General features: G+C 46.3%; 1 protein-coding gene across 1 annotated transcript; it reads left to right on the top strand.

Annotated features, from left to right (window-relative positions):
• Nucleotides 1-12,511: 12,511 nt before the first annotated feature.
• Nucleotides 12,512-17,450, top strand: LOC120322336. The gene is made up of 2 exons (XM_039377384.1): nt 12,512-13,279; nt 17,318-17,450. Exons 1-2 carry the CDS (start codon nt 12,618-12,620, stop codon nt 17,412-17,414), a joined length of 759 nt encoding a protein of 252 aa, XP_039233318.1. The 5' UTR covers nt 12,512-12,617; the 3' UTR covers nt 17,415-17,450.
• Nucleotides 17,451-22,377: the final 4,927 nt, after the last annotated feature.

Raw genomic sequence — 22,377 nt, 5'->3', positions numbered from 1 at the left:
AGCTCTTGCACGATGGTTGACAGTAGGACTGGGTCCTGTGGAGTACCACCTTCAGCGGCTTTCAGCTTGTTGCTAACCATTTTGTAGGCGATACCCCAGGGGTCTTCGTCGACACTTGCCAGCAATTCTTTAAAAACATTTGCTTTTGCAGCAGCTATGCCGTTTCTAAGATCTGCACGTTTCGATGACCTCAATTGCAGTGACACCCGGGAAATCCGGGGCAGGGATTTCTTGCGCGGGTTGCCATAGGGTATCCTGATTTGGAAATAGCTCTTGCACGATGGTTGACAGTAGGACTGGGTCCTGTGGAGTACCACCTTCAGCGGCTTTCAGCTTGTTGCTAACCATTTTGTAGGCGATACCCCAGGGGTCTTCGTCGACACTTGCCAGCAATTCTTTAAAAACATTTGCTTTTGCAGCAGCTATGCCGTTTCTAAGATCTGCACGTTTCGATGACCTCAATTGCAGTGACACCCGGGAAATCCGGGGCAGGGATTTCTTGCGCGGGTTGCCATAGGGTATCCTGATTTGGAAATAGCTCTTGCACGATGGTTGACAGTAGGACTGGGTCCTGTGGAGTACCATCTTCAGCGGCTTTCAGCTTGTTGCTAACCATTTTGTAGGCGATACCCCAGGGGTCTTCGTCGACACTTGCCAGCAATTCTTTAAAAGCATTTGCTTTCGCAGAAGCTATGCCGTTTCTAAGATCTGCACGATTCGATCTAAAAGCCTCGTGAAGTTCCGCGTGCTGAGGAAGTCCTCTCAATCTTTGCGCCTGTCTCCTTGCCCTGAAGCATTCCAAGCGTAGGTGGTTCCACCAGTAGACCGGATGCATCGCATGCAGCTTCCAGCATCTTCATGAGCGACGCCACCATGGATTCCGCATGCCCATTTGTTTGCTCCATTTGCTCGATGCTAAAGGCCAGCATGTCCTTGTCCAGCTTTCTGATGTCCTATGCTTGCCCAAGGGTGCTCCTTGCCTGTCGTTGTGTGATGCACGACGAGCGGGCGCTGAATGTGATTAGGGCATGATCGCTCAGAGTTACGTCCTCCTAAACCCTCCAATTTGCAGTGGAGGCTAGACTTCGGTTAACAAAAGTGACGTCGATGAATGATGTATCTCTGTCGTTGTTAAACGTGGGCTTGCCACCATCGTTCAGCAGCACCAGATCCAGCTGGTTCATGGCATCGATAACGGCCCAACCTCGGAGGTTAGATGTCCGGCTTCCCCATTCTATTGCCCAGGCGTTGAAGTCACCTGCAATGACTGCCGGCTTGCGCCCTCTAGCGTGGTGTATCAAGTCGTCTAAAAAGTCCTCGAAAAGGTCGGGGCTGTCACTAGGCGGGGCATAGCAGTTATATAAGTGGACACCCTTCACTTTAGCGTACGCAATGCCACGCATTGGCACACTTTCCTGGTCCTCTATGTAGAGGTTTCTGCAGCATATGACTGCCGCCTTACGAGTAGAGTCGAAAAGAGCTTCTGCATTTTCCACACCAGGGACGTACGGTTCACTTAGTAGCATGACGTCAGCATTGCGCTCTATCGCTGTTTGGGACAGAAGGCTCTGTGCAGCTGCGCAGTGATTAACATTAAGCTGTAGTATGTTAATCATGGATGCGGCGTCTAAGGGCTCCTTTTGTTGTGCTCGCTTTAAAGGTAGGGCATGTAAAGCTACCTGTCGGGTGATTCCTGTCTGTGTCGCTGTTGCAGATCATGCAATTCGGCGGGTTGACACAGCCTTTCGCTTTGTGACCTTGTTCGCCGCACCGGAGACAGCAGTCCGAGCGATCAGGGTCCTTGCAGTTGAGTGCCCTGTGGCCGTAGCCCAGGCACTTATAGCATCTTATGGGGCGTGTGTCCTGGATGATGCGACAGCGAGACCAGCCAACATGTACTGACCCCTTATTCAGGACGCCAATTGCGTCGTTAACGCTGAGCGTAACCGTCGCCACTTGGGTCCCATCTCTCATTTTGGTTTCAGCTGGATCCCTTCGAATTGGGAGGCCATACAGCTATAAAGCTCCATTGCAGTCGTCGCCTCATCCATGCCACTGCAGGTTAACGCTATTCTCCGCGCGCCCGTGCGGACCGCAGCCGTTTCCCGAAGGGATTCTTCGATAGCTCCCCTGTATTCGGACATGCTTGCAGCAGTTTTCCCCTCCACTTCGAGCAACAGTTCTCCTTGTTGGGTCCTCCTGATTTTTTTAACGTGGCTGCCCAGTTCTGACAGGCACGGGTCTGCTTTAAGTTTACGGAGCATGTCCGTGTACGAGGCTTCTCCAGTCTTCTTAATTATGATGGCCTCCGGTTTTTTCCGTAGTCTCTTAGGTGCCACCTTGGTCCACTCCGAATTTTTGTTACCCTTTTTGGCAACGGACGCAAAGCTGGGCGGAACAGGCTCGTTCACCTTATGCGTCTGCAAAATCGCGTCCTTTTGCTGGCTGCCAGGGCGCTCGCAGGTTTGGGTTGCGCTTCCCTCTGGGTTGCCGTACTCTTTGCGGGTGCCTCCTTGGCTTTGGCCTCATGAGCTGTATAGCTCTGGCATTTAGAGCTGCCAGCTCCGAGATCACACCCTTGGTTTCCCGGGTAACGTGACGCTGCGTCTCGAAAGCTGATAGCAATACCGCTATTTTCAAGTTCATCATGCCCAGGATGCTGCTCAAATCCTCGTTTTTGTAGGCCGACAGGTCTAGTGGCCTAGACGGCGAAACAGGCGGTGTTCTTGCTGGTGCATATTGGGACGGCACACTGATGAGGTCGGAGATCTTCTTCCTATTCATCAGGAATGTTGAGGGGCCAAGTCCTCTGCTGCAGTAGCTCCACCGATGCTGGGTGTTGACGTAAGCGTCTGAGGTACGGCTTGCGCTACGCTCACAGCCGCTGGAACTGGCATTACAGCTCGCTCCGTTATCTCCGTGATTCCCACTCCTTTGGAAGGGGACCTGGACATTCTGGCGCTTCGTTTGAATGGGTCCACCACGTCGTCGGGGGCAGTGCCCCCAGCTGGACCGTCGCTTAATTACCCTTTGCGAACGTGGAGCATCAAATTTAGCAGGGGTCCCACGTAGGCCACGGATTTCTCCTAGGCGTTGGCTGATGGAGCTTATTCCGCCTCTTCTCGGACACCAGAGCCCGCGACCTTTATGCCGATTCCCTTGCTAAATATTGGTCAACTCCACACAAATTTATATATAGGTATATATTTGTTGGTTTTTCGCAATTTCTAACAATTGTCCACTTCTAAACGAAATTCAAATTAGATATTGTTTGAATATTATTGTTTAGGTACCGGTACACGATTCGGCTGTTGGAGCAGCCCTGGCAGTGCGACCATCGGCAACGCCACTAAACTCCGATCACTTGCCGACGTAAGTTGGGAGCGCTGTCAGCTGTTGTTCTCAGCTGCACCGAATTGCAATGTCATAAATATTGGCAATTTACCAATCGCTCGCGTTTTTTCACTTTTAATCGCGGCGAAATGATGCACATTAGCACCGAGTGGCTTTGGGCAGTTATTCCGCCAAACTCGCCAAGCCGTCTTCGTGATAATAGGTTTTTCCGCGCAGCGTATCAGAAACACGTCCGATTTTAGCAAATGCAGCGAGTGCTTTCCCAGTTCGTTGGGAGCTGTACCGACGCAACTGGGAAGAGCGACGCAGTATTCTTCTGCAGTCAAAATAGAGGCTACCGTAATAGTAACTCAAATAGAGGCAGAAACAATATTGGAAATTATAATAATTACAACAGGAACGGAAACAGTAACCGGAGATACCGAGGAGGCGGTAATCGCGGTAATAACAATTCCAATCGAGGAAGAAATTATAATAACGGAAATAGCAATAACAACTACATATGTCCAAGGTTCCTCGGAAAACCAGCAGGCACCTTTAGATACACAAAACTGGTTTGTTCGATCAATCTCAATTTAAATATGTATGCAAATTTTTCAAATGCCAACACAAACAAAAAATTGACATTCCTAATACACATTGGAGCAGACATTTCACTTTTAAAAGAAAATGTAATAGAATCCACGAACGTTGATAATAATCAACAGATAAATATTCAAGGCATAGGTCAAGGAGTCGAACACTCCATCGGATTGATCAATACAGAAATTCAAACAGGGAAATTCATAATACCCCACAATTTTCATGTTGTTAATTTTAAATTTCCAATACCATGTGATGGTATATTAGGCATTGATTTTATTAAGAAGTAGAATTGCCAGCTTGATTTCAAACCAAATCATGATTGGCTTATAATTAGACCCCACAACTTAAAATATCCGAATTATGTACAAAATACATACAATGCTGGAAATAACACAACTCTCCTACCAGCAAGATACGAAGTAGTCCGCAGAATTTCACTAAGTCCGACCGATATTGATGTATAAATACCCAACCAAGAAATTCAACCTGTTATTTTTATAGAAAATATGGTAGCAAAAGCTAACATGGCTGTTGTCTAATTGTTAAATACAACACCAAAAAACCAAATGGTGAACCTAGACAGAATAGAATACGAATTATTAGAAAATTACAACGTCATTAAGTCCGATAACATAGAAAGAACGGAAAAGCTTAAACAAAATTTTCCGCCACTTTTCAAAAACACACTTGAAAAATTATGCATACAATATAGTGATATATGAACTTGAAACCGAATCAATTACAACAAATAATTTTTATAAACAAAAATTGAGATTGAAAGACAATGAACCGTTTATATAAAAATCTACAGAAACCCTCAAAGTCACATAGAAGAAATAAAGTCCCAAGTACTAAAATTAATTTTAGACAAATCTGTATCAGAATACAATAGTCCCCTGCTACTTGTTCCGAAAAAAGCTCTACCAGACTCTAATAAAAAAAGATGGCGAATAGTAATTGACTATCGTCAAATAAATAAAAAACTACTGTCCGATAAATTCCCGCTCCCTAGGATAAGTATATAGTCTATCCCCGATCAATTAGGAAGAGCAAAATATTTCTCATGTCTAGAAGAGTCAAAAGAGTTTGTGCGTTCGTCCCACCAAATTTATAGAATAACGTGATCACCCGGTTACCAGTAATAACACTCGCAGTTTTGTTCTTGGATCTTTATTTTGTGCTTGGACTTACAAAGAAATCTGATTATCCGGCCTTGGTGCTGGATGGTTTGTTCTCCGGCCTCGTTCCGCTGTCTCACCGCTCCTGTCGTCCTGTATGTGGCGGACGTTCGTTGTTGGGCGCTCGTCGCTTGGGCTGAGAATTGTCGTCTTACGCAGACTCACGGCGGCTAACGGCTGTGATCCCCAAGGCAAACGCCTGTGGAACAGCCACACGTCAACCCCACGTCTGGTTCGGACTGGTGGCGCCGGTATCACGCCTGTTCGGATCGCACGGACACACCTAGGCGATCGCCTGGTTCAAGTTCGCGGTCTCCTACAGAGTTCTCCGGGTCTACACCACAATCCCTGCCGCTTATCCTGTGCCCTTCTTTGTTTGGCTTCGCCTGTTGGACGCTTCTGGACTACTCGTGCTTCGTCGTACTGGACCTCAGCTAGCTGCGTCTCAATTCGGAGACCCTGCTGACTTCGTTCTCACGTCCGGAGTCTCCACCCTCTCTCTCTCCATTTCCCGAGTCTCCAAACTCTCTTCCTCTAGAGTCTCCAAACTCTCTTTCTTCAGCCCAGAGTCTCCATACTCTCTTCCTCTAGAGTCTCCAAACTCTCTTTCTTCAGCCCAGAGTCTCCAAACTCTCTTTCCCCGGGCTTCGCACTGCCGTTACTACGCTTTGCCTTGTTGTTGTAGGAAAATGTAGAATCCGGCCTTGCAGTTACCGCGGAACACTCCTGAGATCTCGTTGACGCTTCCAGCTCCATCTCGAGTTCCACCGCGCCGATCTCCTTCCAGTACGTTCCTCGTTCCTTTTTTTCTCAAATTTGCCGCCCATTCGAATTTCCGTGACGCTACTTCGTCCACCACTCTTCTTCCCGCATTCCGCGTTTTCGGGTTCTCGCCATCTGGTCACACTACTAGCCGTCGATCGATTGTTTCCGATAACTTTTGTTGGCGCGGCGCTGCCGCTTGATGACCATAGTGTTTCCATAGTGTAACCCGTCATGTGCTGCTTTTTCCGATGTTTCTGCCCATCGATTGACAGTATCGAGTGCCGATTGACCGCCTTGTGATCGAGGCGCCCCCTTCCCTAAGCTTTGATGACTATAAACAAAATGTTGGCGGTAAGTTGGAATATAAACAAAACGTTTCATCCTTGTAATCCTCGATTTTTTTTATCTGCAGAATTATTTGGCATGCCTTGCGGTACTGCTGTACCGCCCCTCCCCTTTCCTCGGGAGTATGTGGGTTCCTTGGTCGGGTGGTTGTTGAAGCAGGATTCTGGTTCGCTCGTGGTCCGTTTCCGTTGACTCTCGCCTTGGCATGACGCTAGAACGGATGTTAGATTTGCAATCTTCACCCGTTGACTCTCGCCCTGGCCTGACGCTAGAACGGTTGTCGAGCCTAGTCCGTTCTCAGGTGCTGCCATCCTCAACCTTTCCGCCGTTCGTGACCATATTCCTCCCTGGTGGTGGCTCCCGAGGCAACGCTCTGGTCCGCTCGCGGTCCGCATCCGTTGACTCTCGCCTTGGCCTGACGCTGTGATGGTTGCCGGACTCGCTGTCCGCCGAACCCCGTCCGGTCTCAGGTGCTGCCGTTTCCTTTTCCTTCCTGAATGCCTTCCCTGCTCTGCATCCACGTTCCCATCCTCCATCTCCTCTTGACCCTGCTGTTTCAGGTCGCTGACGTGTACCGAGCGTTCCTTTTTACTCCTCAGGTGGCGAATCTTACATATCACTGGCGATATGGAATCCACAATTTGGTACGGCCCATCGAACCTCGGAGCTAGTTTGGCCGCGAACCCTTCAGCCGCCTTTGACAGATGGTGCTCCTTGGACCACACCATTTCACCAATCCTCGGCTTCCACTGCCTCCTCCGCAGGTTGTAATACCTTGCCTGGTCTTGGGACACCTTCTCTAGGTTCCTCCGCACAATCTCGAAGACCTCTCTCATATTTTCAGCGTTTCCTTCTGGTGACTCTGGTTGCCTTCCCGTACTCTGTCATAGAGTGCGTTCGGTAGCCTCGGCTCGCGGCCTTGTGTCAGGAATGCCGGTGAGTAGCCTGTAGAATCTGAAATACTGGAATTCACCGCCAGCATGATCTCGGGCCATCTTTCATCCCAATTCCTCTGGTTCTGTCCGGTAAACTGCGCTATCATTGTCTTCACAGTGCGGTTGGCTCTCTCCGTCGGATTCTCCTGTGGGGTATACGGTGCCGTAAATTGCTGCTTTATCCCCATGTCGTTGAGGAACTTCTTAAAGGCCCGGCTCGTGAACTGCACACCGTTTACCGTGATCACCATCTTCGGTACTCCAAATCGTGAGACTATGCGCTCCCTGAACGCTTTCTGCAATGTTTCCGCCGTGGCTGTTCGCAAAGGCACCAAGTCCGTCCCATTCGAAAACCTGTCGATCAGTACCAACAACATCCTGTTTCCGTGCTTCGATCTTGGTAGTGGTCCAACGAAATCGGCGCACACTGTCGCCCTCCCACACGTAGTCTGGGAACTTTTGAGGCTGCACTCCAGCTGCACTCTGATTCGGCCCCCTTGTCCTGCGTTCTTCTCAGCATATCGGGTTCTGCTGAGACCAACTCTGGCTGTGGCTGCCTCGACAACGCGTCTGCTACCACGTTCAATTGGCCTTTCCTGTATGCTACCTCGAAGTCGTACTGCTGCAGCTCCAAAGCCCATCTGGCAATTCTTCCCGAAGGGCTTTCCATGCTGTTCAGCCACTTCAGCGCCATGTAATCCGTCACTACCTTAAAGTGGTAGCCCTCGAGGTACGGCTTTAGCTTCCGAATGGCCCACACAATTGCCAAGCACTCATTTTCTGTCGTCGAGTAATTCTTCTCGGCTCCGTTAAGGATCCGGCTTGAGTATGAAATGACCCTTTCGCCCTCTTCTGTGTCCTGTGTGAGGATTGCGCCAATCCCGTAGTCACTGGCGTCCGTATGCAAGATGAACGTTTTCCCGAAGTCGGGGCACGCCAAGACTGGGTCGGTAACCAATCTGGCTTTTACCTCCTCGAAGGCTTGCTGGTGGTCCTGTGACCATGTCCACTTGGTATCCTTGCGGAGGAGGTCGTTGAGTGGCCTCGGTACTATGATGCGACTCCAAGGTATTGCCTCAGCTCTCGGACCGATGACGGTGGTTCTAGCTGGGCTATGGCTGCTACCTTTTCTGGGTCCGTGCCTATCCCTTGGCTTGTGACGCGGTGCCCTAGGTACAGAAGTTCTTGTTTGAAGAACTGGCATTTCTCCGGGTTTATCTTCAGGTTTGCTTTCTTCAAGCGGCGGAATACCTCCCTGAGGTTTCTCTTGTGTTCCTCTAGGGTGCGGCCAATCACGATGATGTCGTCTTGATACGTGTTCATGCCGAACAGCTGAGTCCGGTATCCCGCCAGCGGAGCATCGCTGTTGGCGGAATGTTTCGGAAGTTGGACCGACGAAGCCGTTATTTTATATGAGGACATCACTTGAAAATAAAACCCCAAACGAGAAGGACGAACTCCAACACCTTTTGTTTCATTAAACTCTGGGAATATTTGCGACACCAGCTTTTCCGGCCCCCGACGTCTCTACATTTTGGTTCTTCGCCCGAGATCATCCAGCGCTTTGCCGAGATAAGTACGGTGCCAAAATCCCCACCATATATGTATATACATACGCATATATATTGCTGCGATCAAAATCCGCTCACTATCAACTAGTGGCCACCTGCGCAATAATATATGTTCGTGTGTATATTCTGTAACTTTCCAATAAAAACACCAAATAAAAAACAAAATTCGCCACCCAAACTTTCACATACACAAAAACATACAGACATTCCATGTATGTTGGCCGATCGATGTACATATACACATATACATATTGCATATATATATGTGTGTACCAGCAAAGACATTAGAATAACAAGATGCGTAACGCCATACGATTTTTTTGCACACGATTTTTTCGTGGTGGCTTTTCGCTCTCTCGAAATTTTATTCAAAAGCCAGAGAGCGGAGAGCCCTAGAGCCACCAGCTCTCTTGTACGCATACAGCGACAGCTGACCACTGTATTGGTGCACACGTATGCACATGCATTGTAAAAATGACAAAATATGCCCTTCATCTTAGAAGTTCTTAGACTTTAAATCTATATTATTTTTTATAAATTGACACCACTTAAAAACTCTAGTCTTGCATTGCCTTAACATAACAATTATTCAAATTTAACACAGAAATAATAATAGCACAATCTATGTACAAAAAATGCATAATAATTTTAAAAGATGACTTTATATTAGAATAATTGTCATTAGAGTATTCAGCGTGCGACGTGTGAAAAATATAAGAAGACAATGATTCTTCGGTGCTTATGTCCGCACTTCGTGCTTCAAGAAATCAATTTTGCAATAAACAGATTCCATATTTTTTTTATTTTATTTATATTTATTCTAATAAAATGGGAAGCCACAATTGCGTATTTGTGATTCGGGGTATTTTAAAGAAATGGAAATTTATATTGAACTATTTCGTGCCGGAAACAAATATAAAAGGCGATTGCTTAAAAAAGCTTATTTATAAAAACATTAATATTGCTGAAAATATTGGGTTCAAAGTAAGGGGTGTTGTTTATGATCAAGGAGGTAACAACAGAAAATGTACCTCATTACTTGAAGTCACCAATGAGAAACCTTACTTTACCTTAAATAGTAAGAAATATTATATGTTTTATGACATTCCGCATCTTTTCAAATCTATTAGAAATAATTTTCTAAAAGCTAATTTTGAAACCCCTGACGGACGAGTTGACTTTGATGTCATCCGAGAGGTTTATGAATTAGATCAGGGATCAGTAACGAGAATGACTAAATTAACAAGGAGTCACGTTAATCCAACTAGATTTGAGCTAATGCGGGTATGTTTGGCAACTCAGACACTTAGTCACACAGTTGCAGCGGCAATTAAAGCTTGTACCCAAAACAAGCAATTTAATCGAAATAGTCCCGAAGTTGCAGCTTCTACTGCTGCATTTGTCCAAAAAGTTAATGATTACTTTGATTGCCTGAATAGCAGAGTATTAACTGACAAAAACTCCATGAAATGCACACTTCAAGTAAACAATACTGTTTGGCATAAACTGAAGGAAATGCAGGAATACCTAAGGAGCGTAAAATATCACGGTAATAATATATATTGTCTTGATGGCTTGATCCAAACTACTGAAGCTATATTTGGACTCGTCAAAGATATATTTAAGGACCATACGGACCACTTTTTCTTTTTAACAAGGAGAGTTAACCAGGATCCCCTTGAAAATATATTTGCGTGCGTTCGAGCAAAAGGTGGTAACTGCAGAAATCCTTCAGTTAATGAATATAAAATAATAATTGCCAAGCTTATATCCCTACACATTTTTAAATTTTCCCAAAACTCTAATTGCGAATCAGATGATGATGTAATGTTGCCAATAGAGTTCGATTCGATTATATATCAGCCTTGCATTGAAAAGAAAGAAATACAGCAGCAAGAATACTCTGTATCATTTTCTGAAATTGTAGAAGGCAATGAGAGGTACTTTGACCAAAATATAGATCATTTTTTGTGCAATGATATACCCATTGAATTAACTTCGAGTAGATATTTTGTTGGATATATTGCAAAGGGATCCAGTTGCGATAAATGCAGATCGGTAATTTTAAAAGAAACCGAGCATTTAACAGCTCCATCAGAGCTTTTTATACATGAGAAAAACTACTCGACAGAATCGGACTTTGGAAAACTAAAGGCACCATCTGATCTATTTTTTAATATTTGTAAAATACACATTAAAGTTTTTGAAAATATTTTTAAAAATAATAAAAAACAAATGTGTATACAAAAATTTATTGTAGACCAATGCATTAAGTGCACAAATGAGAGTAGTGATTTCTCATTATGGTTTCATGTAGAAAATTAATGTTATGAGCATAAAATAGATCTTTTAAAAAAACTTATAAAAGTTTTGCTTTTTAAGCATTGCAAGTGGACTGTTATTGCCAATAGACAAAAAAGTCAAGCTAAACTCAGCATTTTATCTCATAAGTGAAAAAAATATAAACATTCAAATAATTGACGACTTTAAAAATTAAATTATATAATTAAAAAAAGAGGCGATATATAATAAAAAGCAATAGTTAGAAAACTAGCTTAGTTGGGGAACATGGAAATGTTTTAATGTTAAACATTTAAACATTTCAAGTCGACTCGAAGGTCATATAAATATAAGACCCCATTACAATTGTAATGGCCTCCCCGTGGTGTTCCCTGGGTACCGATTATAATATATTACATATTATTAATTATCAATATAAATATAAATATGTAAACGGTAGCTAATTCGAGCGGCGCTTCTATCAAACGAATATTAAAAAAAAGTCTTTCAAACCATAATAGTTACGAATCGAAATTGACCAAAACATTAATCAAATTTGTTTCTTAGATCAAAATTGATTTCGGCCCTAAAATCGTCTTCTAGCATAAGCACGCACACATACACACTATCTCCTTTATTGTTTTTACTCACACAAGCAAGTCAATTCTTTTTTTAGATTTTTACGCCCTCAATTTTTGGCGAGCGAAAAGAGAGCAATTTCGGCCGTCACCAAAAAAGTGGCTGCATAGTGCAAAACCAATATATGGCCGTTACGCATCTTGTTATTCTAATGTCTTTGGTACCAGCATATGTACGTATGTGTCAAGGAAGCCACTCTAGGGCCTATTCCAATAAAGGAACGTTCACACTGACACTACTTTTTTCTAGTTTCCCATAGAAAGTGTCAATGTGTGTTTATTTTTGTTTCTTTAATACTTTTTTTTTTAACTCCGTTCTTGATTTACTCGCATATCCGATTCGCATATATCGTCTCAAAAAATTGGCCGAACATCCACGCTTATCCAGCGTCCCACATCAACAATTATAGTCCAGCGTGATCCAGCGCCCTCATATCTGTTTTTTTTCTCAATCGATAGCAACATTTATTCCGATTATTGTGTATTCCGCGCTTAATCCAGCGACCCTAGGTTTTATATAAAACGATAACATAATTTGTAACGATTACCATTTGTTTTTCAAGCGCAATCCGGCGCCCCCTTACCTTTGTCTAAATCGATTAATTCCGATTATTCATTTTTTTTTGATTTTGTCTCTCGCTCAATACAGCGACCCCGGTGTTTTTTTTTGTTCCGATTGTCACATCTTTTTTCACGCGTTGTCCTGCGCCCCCACACCCTGTCTAAATTGATGCGATAATTTGGATTTGCGATAATATAGAAGTTGTTTCGAGCTTGGTTGCACGCTTAATCCAGCGTAATCCCAATATATAAGTTATTTCGATCTTGGTTGCACGCTTTATCCAGCGTCCCAATATATAAGTTGTTTCGAGCTTGGTTGCACTCTTTATCCAGCGTCCCCGTATTTGTCCAAGTGGACAGACTGTTTCGCCCCCACACGGTTTTCGGCTCCTCCGAGAGCTTAATATGCCAATTGGCCACGGTGAGGAGGCAAAAACCCGTTTGACTGTTTCCAAAACGTCTCAACGAGAGACCTTTAAAAGCCCAAGTCCCACTGGAAGCAGAAGCCCATCGACAACTCCACGAAAATCCACGAGCACGTCGCTCCAAGTTCCACGGTCAGCACCGAACACGAAACCGAATTCAGACTTCTCACCCCAAGTTAATAAAGCAACCGCAAAAATGGCGCAAGCTAAGGCAGACAGGGCCTTGATGAAATTCATGACCATAACCGATAGAGTAGGTCAGTTCGAGGCCAGAGTCAACACCCCAACAGACACAATTCCGTCAATCCACACAAGTAGGGTGCGACTCGAGCAGATCAGAGCCCTATGGGACAAGGTGGAGAAGGAATACGAGGCGTGCTCCGAAGCTCTATCCGGTCTGGGATCCACAGACACAATAACAGTCATGCAGTCCAAGTATGACTACTGTTATGCCGTTTACGAGCGGTGCGCAGCGAGCCTCAACGAGATCATTGAAGAAGGTTCACGCTCGCAACAGGCCGTTCAGGCCTCCATTCCGGCGCCTCCTCAGGAGGGTGTCGCTTACCCCCAGTCGAGTGCGACAGTTTCAGTGGGGACTATGTTCACTGGCCCACGTTTCGGGATCTTTTCTCAGCCATCTACATACATAAAAAAGTCTACACATTCGTGGAAGCGGACGTCTTTCGATAGCGCTGCGCGAAAATCTTGTGTTAACGTGGTTGTGCTGAACAGTGTTAGCGGCAAATCTGCAAAAACAAACGGTGGACTTGTGCCATAGTTCTGCGCGTAACCTAGGCGTGCTGAATGACCGCGTGTTGCAGGTGGTTAGCAAAATATATAAGTTTGCAATTCTTGCAGCTGATAAAACAGCTGACAGCGCTGCCAACTTATCTCGGTGGGCGATCATGAGCGAGTGGCGTTGCCACATCAACCGTAAGACCAGTGCTGAGGTGCGAACGTTGGGCGCGTAATTTCAAAATTAAATTCAAAATTTGATTTAATTTAATTTAAACAAATAAGTGCCACGCATAACAAGCTCGAAAAATGAGCAGCGATCAAAAGAATGAGCGTAGAAGCTCCGTCAACCCAAGAAATGCTTGCTACTCCTTTTTCTCAACTAGAGATATAGATCAAAATCAGAAGTCGACAAAAAGCAACTCGACTCTACTGACCGTCGACAGCAAGAGAGCCAGCTCTTGCTCACCCTCTCTGCTCACCCCAACTCCCGCATCATGGAGTTACCAATGCCAAACCCCATCACCGCCGGCTTCGCTGAATGAAGCTCCAACAACAAGCAGTGCTAAAATTTCTGCAGTAAACTCACCACCAATAATTAAACCAATTACCAATACTGCGAGTTCGGTCCCAAAGGCCGCACAACAAAATAAAATGGCAACAAAAACAGTTAGCCACGATAAGCAACAAGCGGGCCCAGCTATACAGACCGGTATGGACCGCTACATCCAGATTAAGCGCAAGCTTAGTCCACCCAACACGGTTGGCAATAAACCAAAGATCAATCGAACCAACAAAAGCACCGATCAAACGAGGAGCTCCAATGAAAACCGATTCTCCATCTTAGCAGAGGCGGACAACAACCAACCAGAGTTGGGGCAGGAGACCCAAAGGAAACCTAAGCCCCCACCTATTTACATAAGGGAAAAAAGTTCAAGCGCCCTGGTCAACAAAATTGTTGCGCTGGTCGGGGACGAGAATTTCCATGTTGTTCCGCTTATTAAAGGGAACATACACGAAACAAAGGTTCAAACGAAGTCCGAAGAACACTTCCGAGCTGTGTCTAAGTACCTGGAAGACACAAAAAAGAACTTTTACACCTATCAACTAAAAAGCAGCAAGGGACTGCAAGTTGTGCTAAAAGGTATAGAGCCTGACGTCACCCCCTCCCAAATTCAGGAAGCCCTTAAGGCCAGGGGCTTCTGTGCCAAAAATGTTAGCAATATTGTTAACAGAAACAAAAAACCAGATAGCAAAGCCTTAAAGAAAAACGAAGTGCACCCGATCTACAAGCTGCAGCTCTTACTGCATCGAAGAATCACCGTGGAAGAACCCCACAAACGCAACGGCCCTGTTCAATGCACAAACTGCCAAGAGTATGGACACACCAAGACATACTGCACACTTCGGACGGTCTGCGTAGTCTGCGGAGACTTCCACAACTCCGTAAGCTGCCCCGCAAACAAAGAAGACCCCCAAATGAAAAAATGTGGCAACTGTGGAGGAAACCATACGGCAAACTACAGAGGCTGTGCGGTCTACAAGGAGCTGAAGAGTCGCATGCGACGAGCGACAGCTACGCACCAACAACATTTCGCCAAGGCAGCCAGATCATCTTTTGGGCAGCTAGATACAACCAAGGGAATCTCCTACGCCGAAGCACTAAGAACAGGCATGGAAAATCCGCCCCAGCCTCACTCAGAAAATGTTCAGCAGGTTCCAGTGCAGCCGCAAAGCAAATTGGAATCTATGATGTTCACCATGCAACAAAGTATGATGGAACTTATGTCATTCATGAAAACAACCATGCAAACCCTTGTTCAGAACCAGAACATGGTAATTCAGTTGCTTGTAGCACAACAGTCCAAATAATAAATGACTAACCTACGTATATCCATGTGGAATGCCAACGGTATTTCACGGCATAAACTTGAAATAACTCAATTCCTAAACGTAAATCACATCGACGCCATGCTGCTGGTTGAAACGCACCTCACAGGGAGATATAACTTCTATATAAGAGGCTATACCTTTTACCGCACAGATCATTCGGATGGCAAGGCCCACGGCGTCTGCGACGAGCGTGGCAAACCAGCAGATCGCCATGTTCAAAGCAACGTCTTACTGAAGCCACCCGCAATCTAAACCGGCCCTGAAGCAAGAAGCTGAAAATGAACAACTTAAATATATTGGAAAACTCTCGCCAACTAGCACAAAGCATCCCTTGTGGAGGGCTCACCCAAATCTAAGCTCTCCAATTCAAACCGTCACCCCTATAAGGAATTCTTCAGGGTGCTGGGCCCGCAGCGACAAAGATAGAGCCGAATCATTTGCCTTACATCTCAGAGGCGTATTCCAGCCGAACCCTGCAGCAAAGGATTATGTTCCTCCGCAAATCCACCTCGAAACTGAATCCACGCCAACTACACTTCAGCCGAACGAGATCAAAAAAGTCATCAGGGAGCTAAAACCAAAAAAGGCTCCAGGCGGTGACCTAATAACTACAAAAATGATAATGGAACTTCCGTACTGTGCTATTAAGGTCATCTGTAAACTCTTAAATGGAATCATAAGTCTCGGCTACTATCCAAGGAAATGGAAAAAATCAATTATTATAATGATACCGAAGCCCGGAAAAGATCACACGATTCCGTCATCCTACAGACCAATAAGTTTACTATCATGCCTGTCCAAATTATTCGAAAAATGCCTTCTAACGCGCATAATACCATACATGGGGGCCCACAACATTATTCCAGCCCATCAATTTGGCTTGAGAGAAAAACACGGAACTATAGAGCAAGTAAACAGAATAACATCAGAAATTCGCACAGCCTTCGAACATAGGGAATATTGCAGCGCGATATTTCTCGACGTATCTCAAGCATTCGACCGTGTCTGGCTCAAAGGTCTCATGCATAAAATCAAAACACACTTGCCCGGGTACACCCATAAACTCCTTGAATCCTACCTCTACAATAGAGCCTTCGCAGTAAGATGTAATACAACAATTTCCGACAGCTACACTATCGAAGCTGGGGTCCCTCAAGGTAGCGCACTTGGGCCAACTCTATTCGTCCTTTACACAGCAGATATTCCCACGAGTGACCGACTAACAACATCCACCTTCGCCGACGACACTGCGATCCTTAGCCGCTCCAGATGCCCAGTCGGTGCAACAACCCAACTCGCCAACCATCTCGTGGTAGTCGAGAAGTGGCTATCTGACTGGCGTATTAAAATAAACGAACAAAAGTGTAAACACATAACGTTTACCCTTAACAGACAAACTTGCCCTCCGCTCTGTATGAATAGCACGCAGATCCCCCAAGTTAATGAAGTAACGTATCTCGGCATCCACCTCGACAGACGTCTAACATGGCATAGACATATCAAATGCAAGAAACTGCACCTAAAACTAAAAGCCAGCAGCCTCCACTGGATTATAAACTCACGATCGCCCTTGTGCCTGGACTACGAGGTCCTGCTCTACAACTCCACTCTTAAGCCAATCTGGACGTATGGCTCCCAGCTGTGGGGGAACGCGAGCAGAACCAACATAGACATCATTCAGCGAGCCCAATCAAAGATCCTGCGAACTATCACTGGGGCACCATGGTATATTCGTAACCAAAACATCCACAGGGACCTCGGCATTCTCGCAGTAAAAGATGAAATAGACAACAAAAAGCGTCGTACAATGAAAAACTATCTGTCCACCCAAATCCTCTAGCAAGGGTCTTGACTCGGCTCTCCAGCCGAACCCGCTTGCAACGTACAGACCTTCCAACCCAGTCATAACTTGTCAGGGCCACTGTCTCAGTCTACATGACTCCTAGTTAGGTTATAGTATAAGATTTGATACACTTATTGCTAGTCTCGTAAATGAGAAGATTCAATAAATAAAAGCAAAGCATTTAAAAAAAAAAAAAAAAAAAAATCTACATACACAACCCTCGGCTTTCAGAAGTTGAAAAGTTGTTCCATCTCAATGCTAAAACTAGTGGTGAGGCTAAATCCATTGTGGCCTTATCACCCTTAACCAATGATGGATTCGAATCAGCCTGGAGAAACTTGCAGAATCGTTTCGAAAACAAGAGGCTACTGGTCAACAGTCAGCTTAAGATTTTGTTTAATTTACCTTCTGTTGGCCTTGAATGCGGCAATTCCTTAAAACAGTTAGAGAGCACAATTCAAGATTGTTTAACAGCTTTGAAAATAGCAAAAAACGACACCTCTAACTGGGATTGCCTGCTCGTTTTTCTGTGCTCTGCCAAGTTGCCAAAGCTAACGCTGTCTCTATGGGAACAATCCCTTATGAGTAAGACAGAAATTCCACTGTGGGCTGAATTCCAGGCTTTCTTACAAGATCGTCATCGAACGCTCGAGGCGATCGAAGATTTTAAGCCAAACGCTCAATCCAGAGCACTGCGGACTGACAATAGCCCGCGGGCGATCCAGACCTTTGAGAATAGAGTGACGGTAACTCCACAATCCTGTAAACTTTGTTCGCAAGAGAACCATCCTATCCGAGTATGTCCGTTATTCTTACGAATGCCAGTCGGAGAGCGGGAGAAATATATAAAACAGCAGAAGTTGTGCTTAAACTGTTTTGCTAGAACGCATCTGCTTAGGGATTGCACTAGCACGCATAATTGCAATACTTGTAAAGGGCGCCACAACACTCTCCTGCACCGATGCGGCACTGCACCAGTCCAGTCAGCGGTCAATCCTGACCACCAGGCCCACGTATCCACATTTAACCACCAGCAAGATATACAGTCCACTCCATTAACGAATCAACCGAATGTGCAAACGTTTCTGGCTGTAAACACTCAAGGGGTCCTCCTGAGTACAGCTTTAATAGAGATTTGCCATTTAGGCATCAAATACTCAGCACGGCCACTTATTGACTCGGGTTCTGAGCCAACCTTTATTTCAGAACGCTTGTTCAACTTGATTAAGTTGCCTTATGAATCCATCCATGCTCAAGTTTCATGGCTCAACCTCACTGTTGCGGCTCAGCCCCGTAAGCGCTGTCAACTCAGCATATGTTCCAGTGAAGCGGGTTAGGGAATCCACCTCGATTTGCGAGGAAAACTTTGTCCAATCTACCAAAAGGAACGAGGATGAGAGGTATGTGGTTTCGTTGCCCTTTAAAGAGCCTAACAATATCATCCTTGGGCACTCCAGGTCGATCGCACTTTCTCAGTTCCTCCGAAACGAGATTCGACTGAATAAAGACGTTGCGTCAAAAAAAGCAGTACGACTCAGTCATTCAAGAGTATTTAGATTTAGGTCATATGCACCAAGTCTCTCCGGACGACTCTAATAATTTTTATTTGCTGTCTTCAAACAAGACAGCACCACAACGAAGGTTCGCGTTGTGTTTAATGCTTCCAATCCTTCATCAAACGGGAACAGCCTCAATGATATCCTTCATGCGGGGCCCGTACTGCAGTCCGATCTTACTATCCAGATTCTAAAATGGCGTTTCTTCAAGTATGTGTTCAATGCGGACATCACAAAAATGTACAGGCAAATTCGGGTAATTTCAACCCATACGCGCTTTCAGAGAATCCTCTTTCGCAATAAGGATGGAGAGCTCTGTGACTATGAACTCGATACAGTCACCTTCGGCGTAAACTGTGCGCCTTTCCTAGCCATCCGCGTACTACAACAGTTGGCTCAGGATATCCGAGGCCAATATCCTTTGGCAAGTGACATCATCTCGAACTTCATGTACGTTGACGATGTGCTCGCAGGCACTCACACTAAGCAGTCTGCAGTTTTAGCCATCGAGGAGCTTCGGCTGGCTTTTGAGAGTGCTGGTTTTCCATTACGGAAGTGGACCTCGAACGAAAGAAAACTCCTACAAGAGGTTCCAAAGGAGCACTTGATTAGTGCAGAGGAGCTTGAAGAGGCTAGCACGGCGAAAACTCTTGGGATCCGTTGGCAAGCTACATCCGATAGTTTCTTTTTTATTCCAATGGTGATCCACCTCCAAACTGCTTACACAAAACGAGAGGTTTTATCTCAGATAGCCAAACTGTTCGACCTAGCAGGATGGCTATCACCTTTCGTAGTCCGAGCCAAGATTTTTATGCAGAAAATTTGGCTACGGGAGCTGGGCTGGGATCAGCCACTCCCCAGGGATCTCACGACCCAGTGGCGGGAGTTCCTAGAAGGCTATCCTGCCCTGAAGGAGATTCGTATTCCGAGATGGGTACGTTTCCATACAGCTGCGAAACTTCAGTACCATGCGTTTTGCGACGCGTCACAGGACGCCTATGGGGCTGCTATTTTCGTCCGAATCGAAACGAAGGAAGGCTGTTGTAGTACCCATCTACTTACATCCAAAACCCGAGTCGCTCCTGTCAGATCCATCTCCATACCACGCTTGGAATTGTGCGGAGCAGTGCTGCTCACGGAGCTGGCAGCTCTAGTAATTTCTGAAATGCCTCCTCATGTTTATGAGACCTTTTACTGGACCGACTCCACGATCGTTCTTGCATGGCTGAGTAAGCCAGCGTGCACCTGGAAAACATTCGTTGCCAACAGGGTCGCAAAAATCGAACAGTGTACCGACGGAAGCAAGTGGGGACATGTACGATCCGAAGACAATCCAGCTAATCTGGCAAGCCGGGGCGTCTCACCCCAAGAGCTGAAGGACAGCGCACTGTGGTGGCGTGGGCCAGCTTGGTTGCACCTCAAACAGGAGCAGTGGCCGAGTGAGTTGTTGGTCCATCCGGAGACTAAGCTTGAGCAGCGCCCCGTCAAAAGTCACACGGTCGCAGTGCCCTTAGCAGTTGAAATCCTAGAGAGGTTCTCAGCTTTTGACCGAGCTCTGCGAGTTATTGGTTATGTGTTTCGTTTGGTGAAAAGTTGCCGGAGGGAAGGTGTAGCCTCATCGGCAGAACTCACTGCGGCGGAGTTGTCGGAGGTGCAGGAGCGGCTAATTGTGCTCACTCAGAAGAATGAGTTTCCCGCCGAATATAAGGGTTTGAGCAACAAGCAACCAGTTCCACCCGCAATCGCAATTTCGAACCTAAGCCCCTTTCTTGACGGGAATGGGGTCTTGAGAGCAAGCGGCAGGTTACAAGCATCTGAAATGCTTAGTTATGATGAAAAACATCCGATCATCCTTCCTGCACGGTGTGGGTTCGCCGAACTTCAAGTCTTGTTTATCCATCGCATATCTTTGCATGGGGGGAATCAATTAATGATCAATGACTGATCCGTTCCAAATTCTGGATTCCCAAGCTTAAAATGTTGGTGAAATGAACAATACATTCGTGCCGAGTGTGTGTTATTCACAAGAAGAGACTGCAGACGCAGTTGATGGGAAATTTGCCCCGTGCGAGGTCCACCTTTTCCAGACCGTTCACCCATACGGGAGTGGACTTCGCAGGACCATTTGACGTCAAGAGTTATGTCGGTCGAGCCTGCAAAATCACAAAGGGGTACGTGTGCGTTTTTGTGTGTTTTACTACCCGGGCTATCCACCTCGAAGCGACCTCGGACTTGACTACAGAGAAGTTCCTGGCCGCATTCTCCCGTTTTTTCGCTCGGCGTGGGTGTCCACAACACGTCTACTCTGACAACGGGAAAACGTTTGTCGGAGCTTCCACGTCCTTATCAAAGGATTTCATTGAAGCTACCAGAACATCGGTTTTATCGCAGCTCAGTCTTCAGAATGTGTCCTGGCATTTAAACCCTCCTGGCGCACCTCATATGGGAGGGCTTTGGGAGGCGTGAAGAGCTTCAAGTCGCATTTTTACAAGTACACAACCGCTGGGAAATACACGTTCGAGGAACTGACTACCCTCCTGGCGAAGATTGAGGCCTGTTTGAACTCCAGGCCCATCTCGCCAATGTCCGAAGATCCCACGGACCTTATCGCTCTGAGCCCTGGGTATTTTCTAATCGGTGGACCATTACTTGCGGTAGCAGAACCTGAGGTTAAAGAAGGTCCCAGCTCCATTATCAATCGGTGGCGGAGGCTGAAAGCCCTGAATCAGCAGTTCTGCCTGCGTTGGAAGGAGGAATACCTAACGGAACTCCACAAAAGGAATAAATGGAAGTTCCCAACGCGAGATCTCCAGGCTGGAGACATGGTGGTAATCAAAGAGGAGAACTTGCCATCCAACGAGTGGCGACTTGGGCGTATCCAAGTGGTCTGTCCCGGCGTGGACGGCAAGGTCAGAGTGGCAGACGCTCTCACAGCACGGGGGGTCGTCCGAAGACCAGTGGCAAAAATGATCCGCCTTCCAATGGACAGCCCGAATAAGTCGAATGACTCCTCCATACTTTAAGTATTTTAAAAACCTGCTACTGACGAGTCCTAAGTTGTGTCGTCCTACGTCGTCCATGTGTCATGATCATCCGCATCTATCTCATCTATTTTCTTTATTTTGCCCATTTCTTATGTAGCCGCATATACAATGGCTCCAGCGATCCGCCACGATGTATACCGCTGTCGAGTGTGCAGGGGGGTTCACCCATTGAGGAGCTGCCAGCGATTCCTGCAACTGCCGGCTGTGAAGCGGCTCCGGGCAGTCTTGATTAACAAGTACTGCGCTAACTGTCTGGCCCACGAGCATTCGGGTCGGTCGTGTCGCAGCAAAGCGAGGTGCCGCATCTGCCGAGAGGCCCACCACACTCTGCTGCACATCCGCGGTGAACAGCCAGGCTCTTCGAGGCCTCAACGGAAGCGCGAGCCACAAGCAGCGCCTCAGCCTCAACGGCGTCAGGAGGTGGGTTCGACCGGGTCACGACGCTCAGCCTCGCCGATGGATAGTTCCCCACCCCGCAGCTCCTTGTCAACGCCGACGGGCGCGCCTAGCTTGGTGCGGACGAGCGTCAGCATCCTTCCGACCGCTGCCGTGCTCATTGGGTCCGAGCAGAAGACATTCGATGTGCGAGTCTTGGTGGATCCGTGCTGCCCCGTGAGTCGCATCCACGTCTCGCTGGTGAATGCCCTCAACTTGGCCGTCACGGGTGTG

Source organism: Drosophila yakuba, unplaced genomic scaffold (assembly GCF_016746365.2).
Source record: "Drosophila yakuba strain Tai18E2 unplaced genomic scaffold, Prin_Dyak_Tai18E2_2.1 Segkk5_quiver_pilon_scaf, whole genome shotgun sequence".
Lineage (NCBI taxonomy): Eukaryota > Metazoa > Arthropoda > Insecta > Diptera > Drosophilidae > Drosophila > Drosophila yakuba.
Note: the sequence above shows the minus strand (reverse complement) of the source record. Positions and strands in the feature narration are given on the sequence as shown.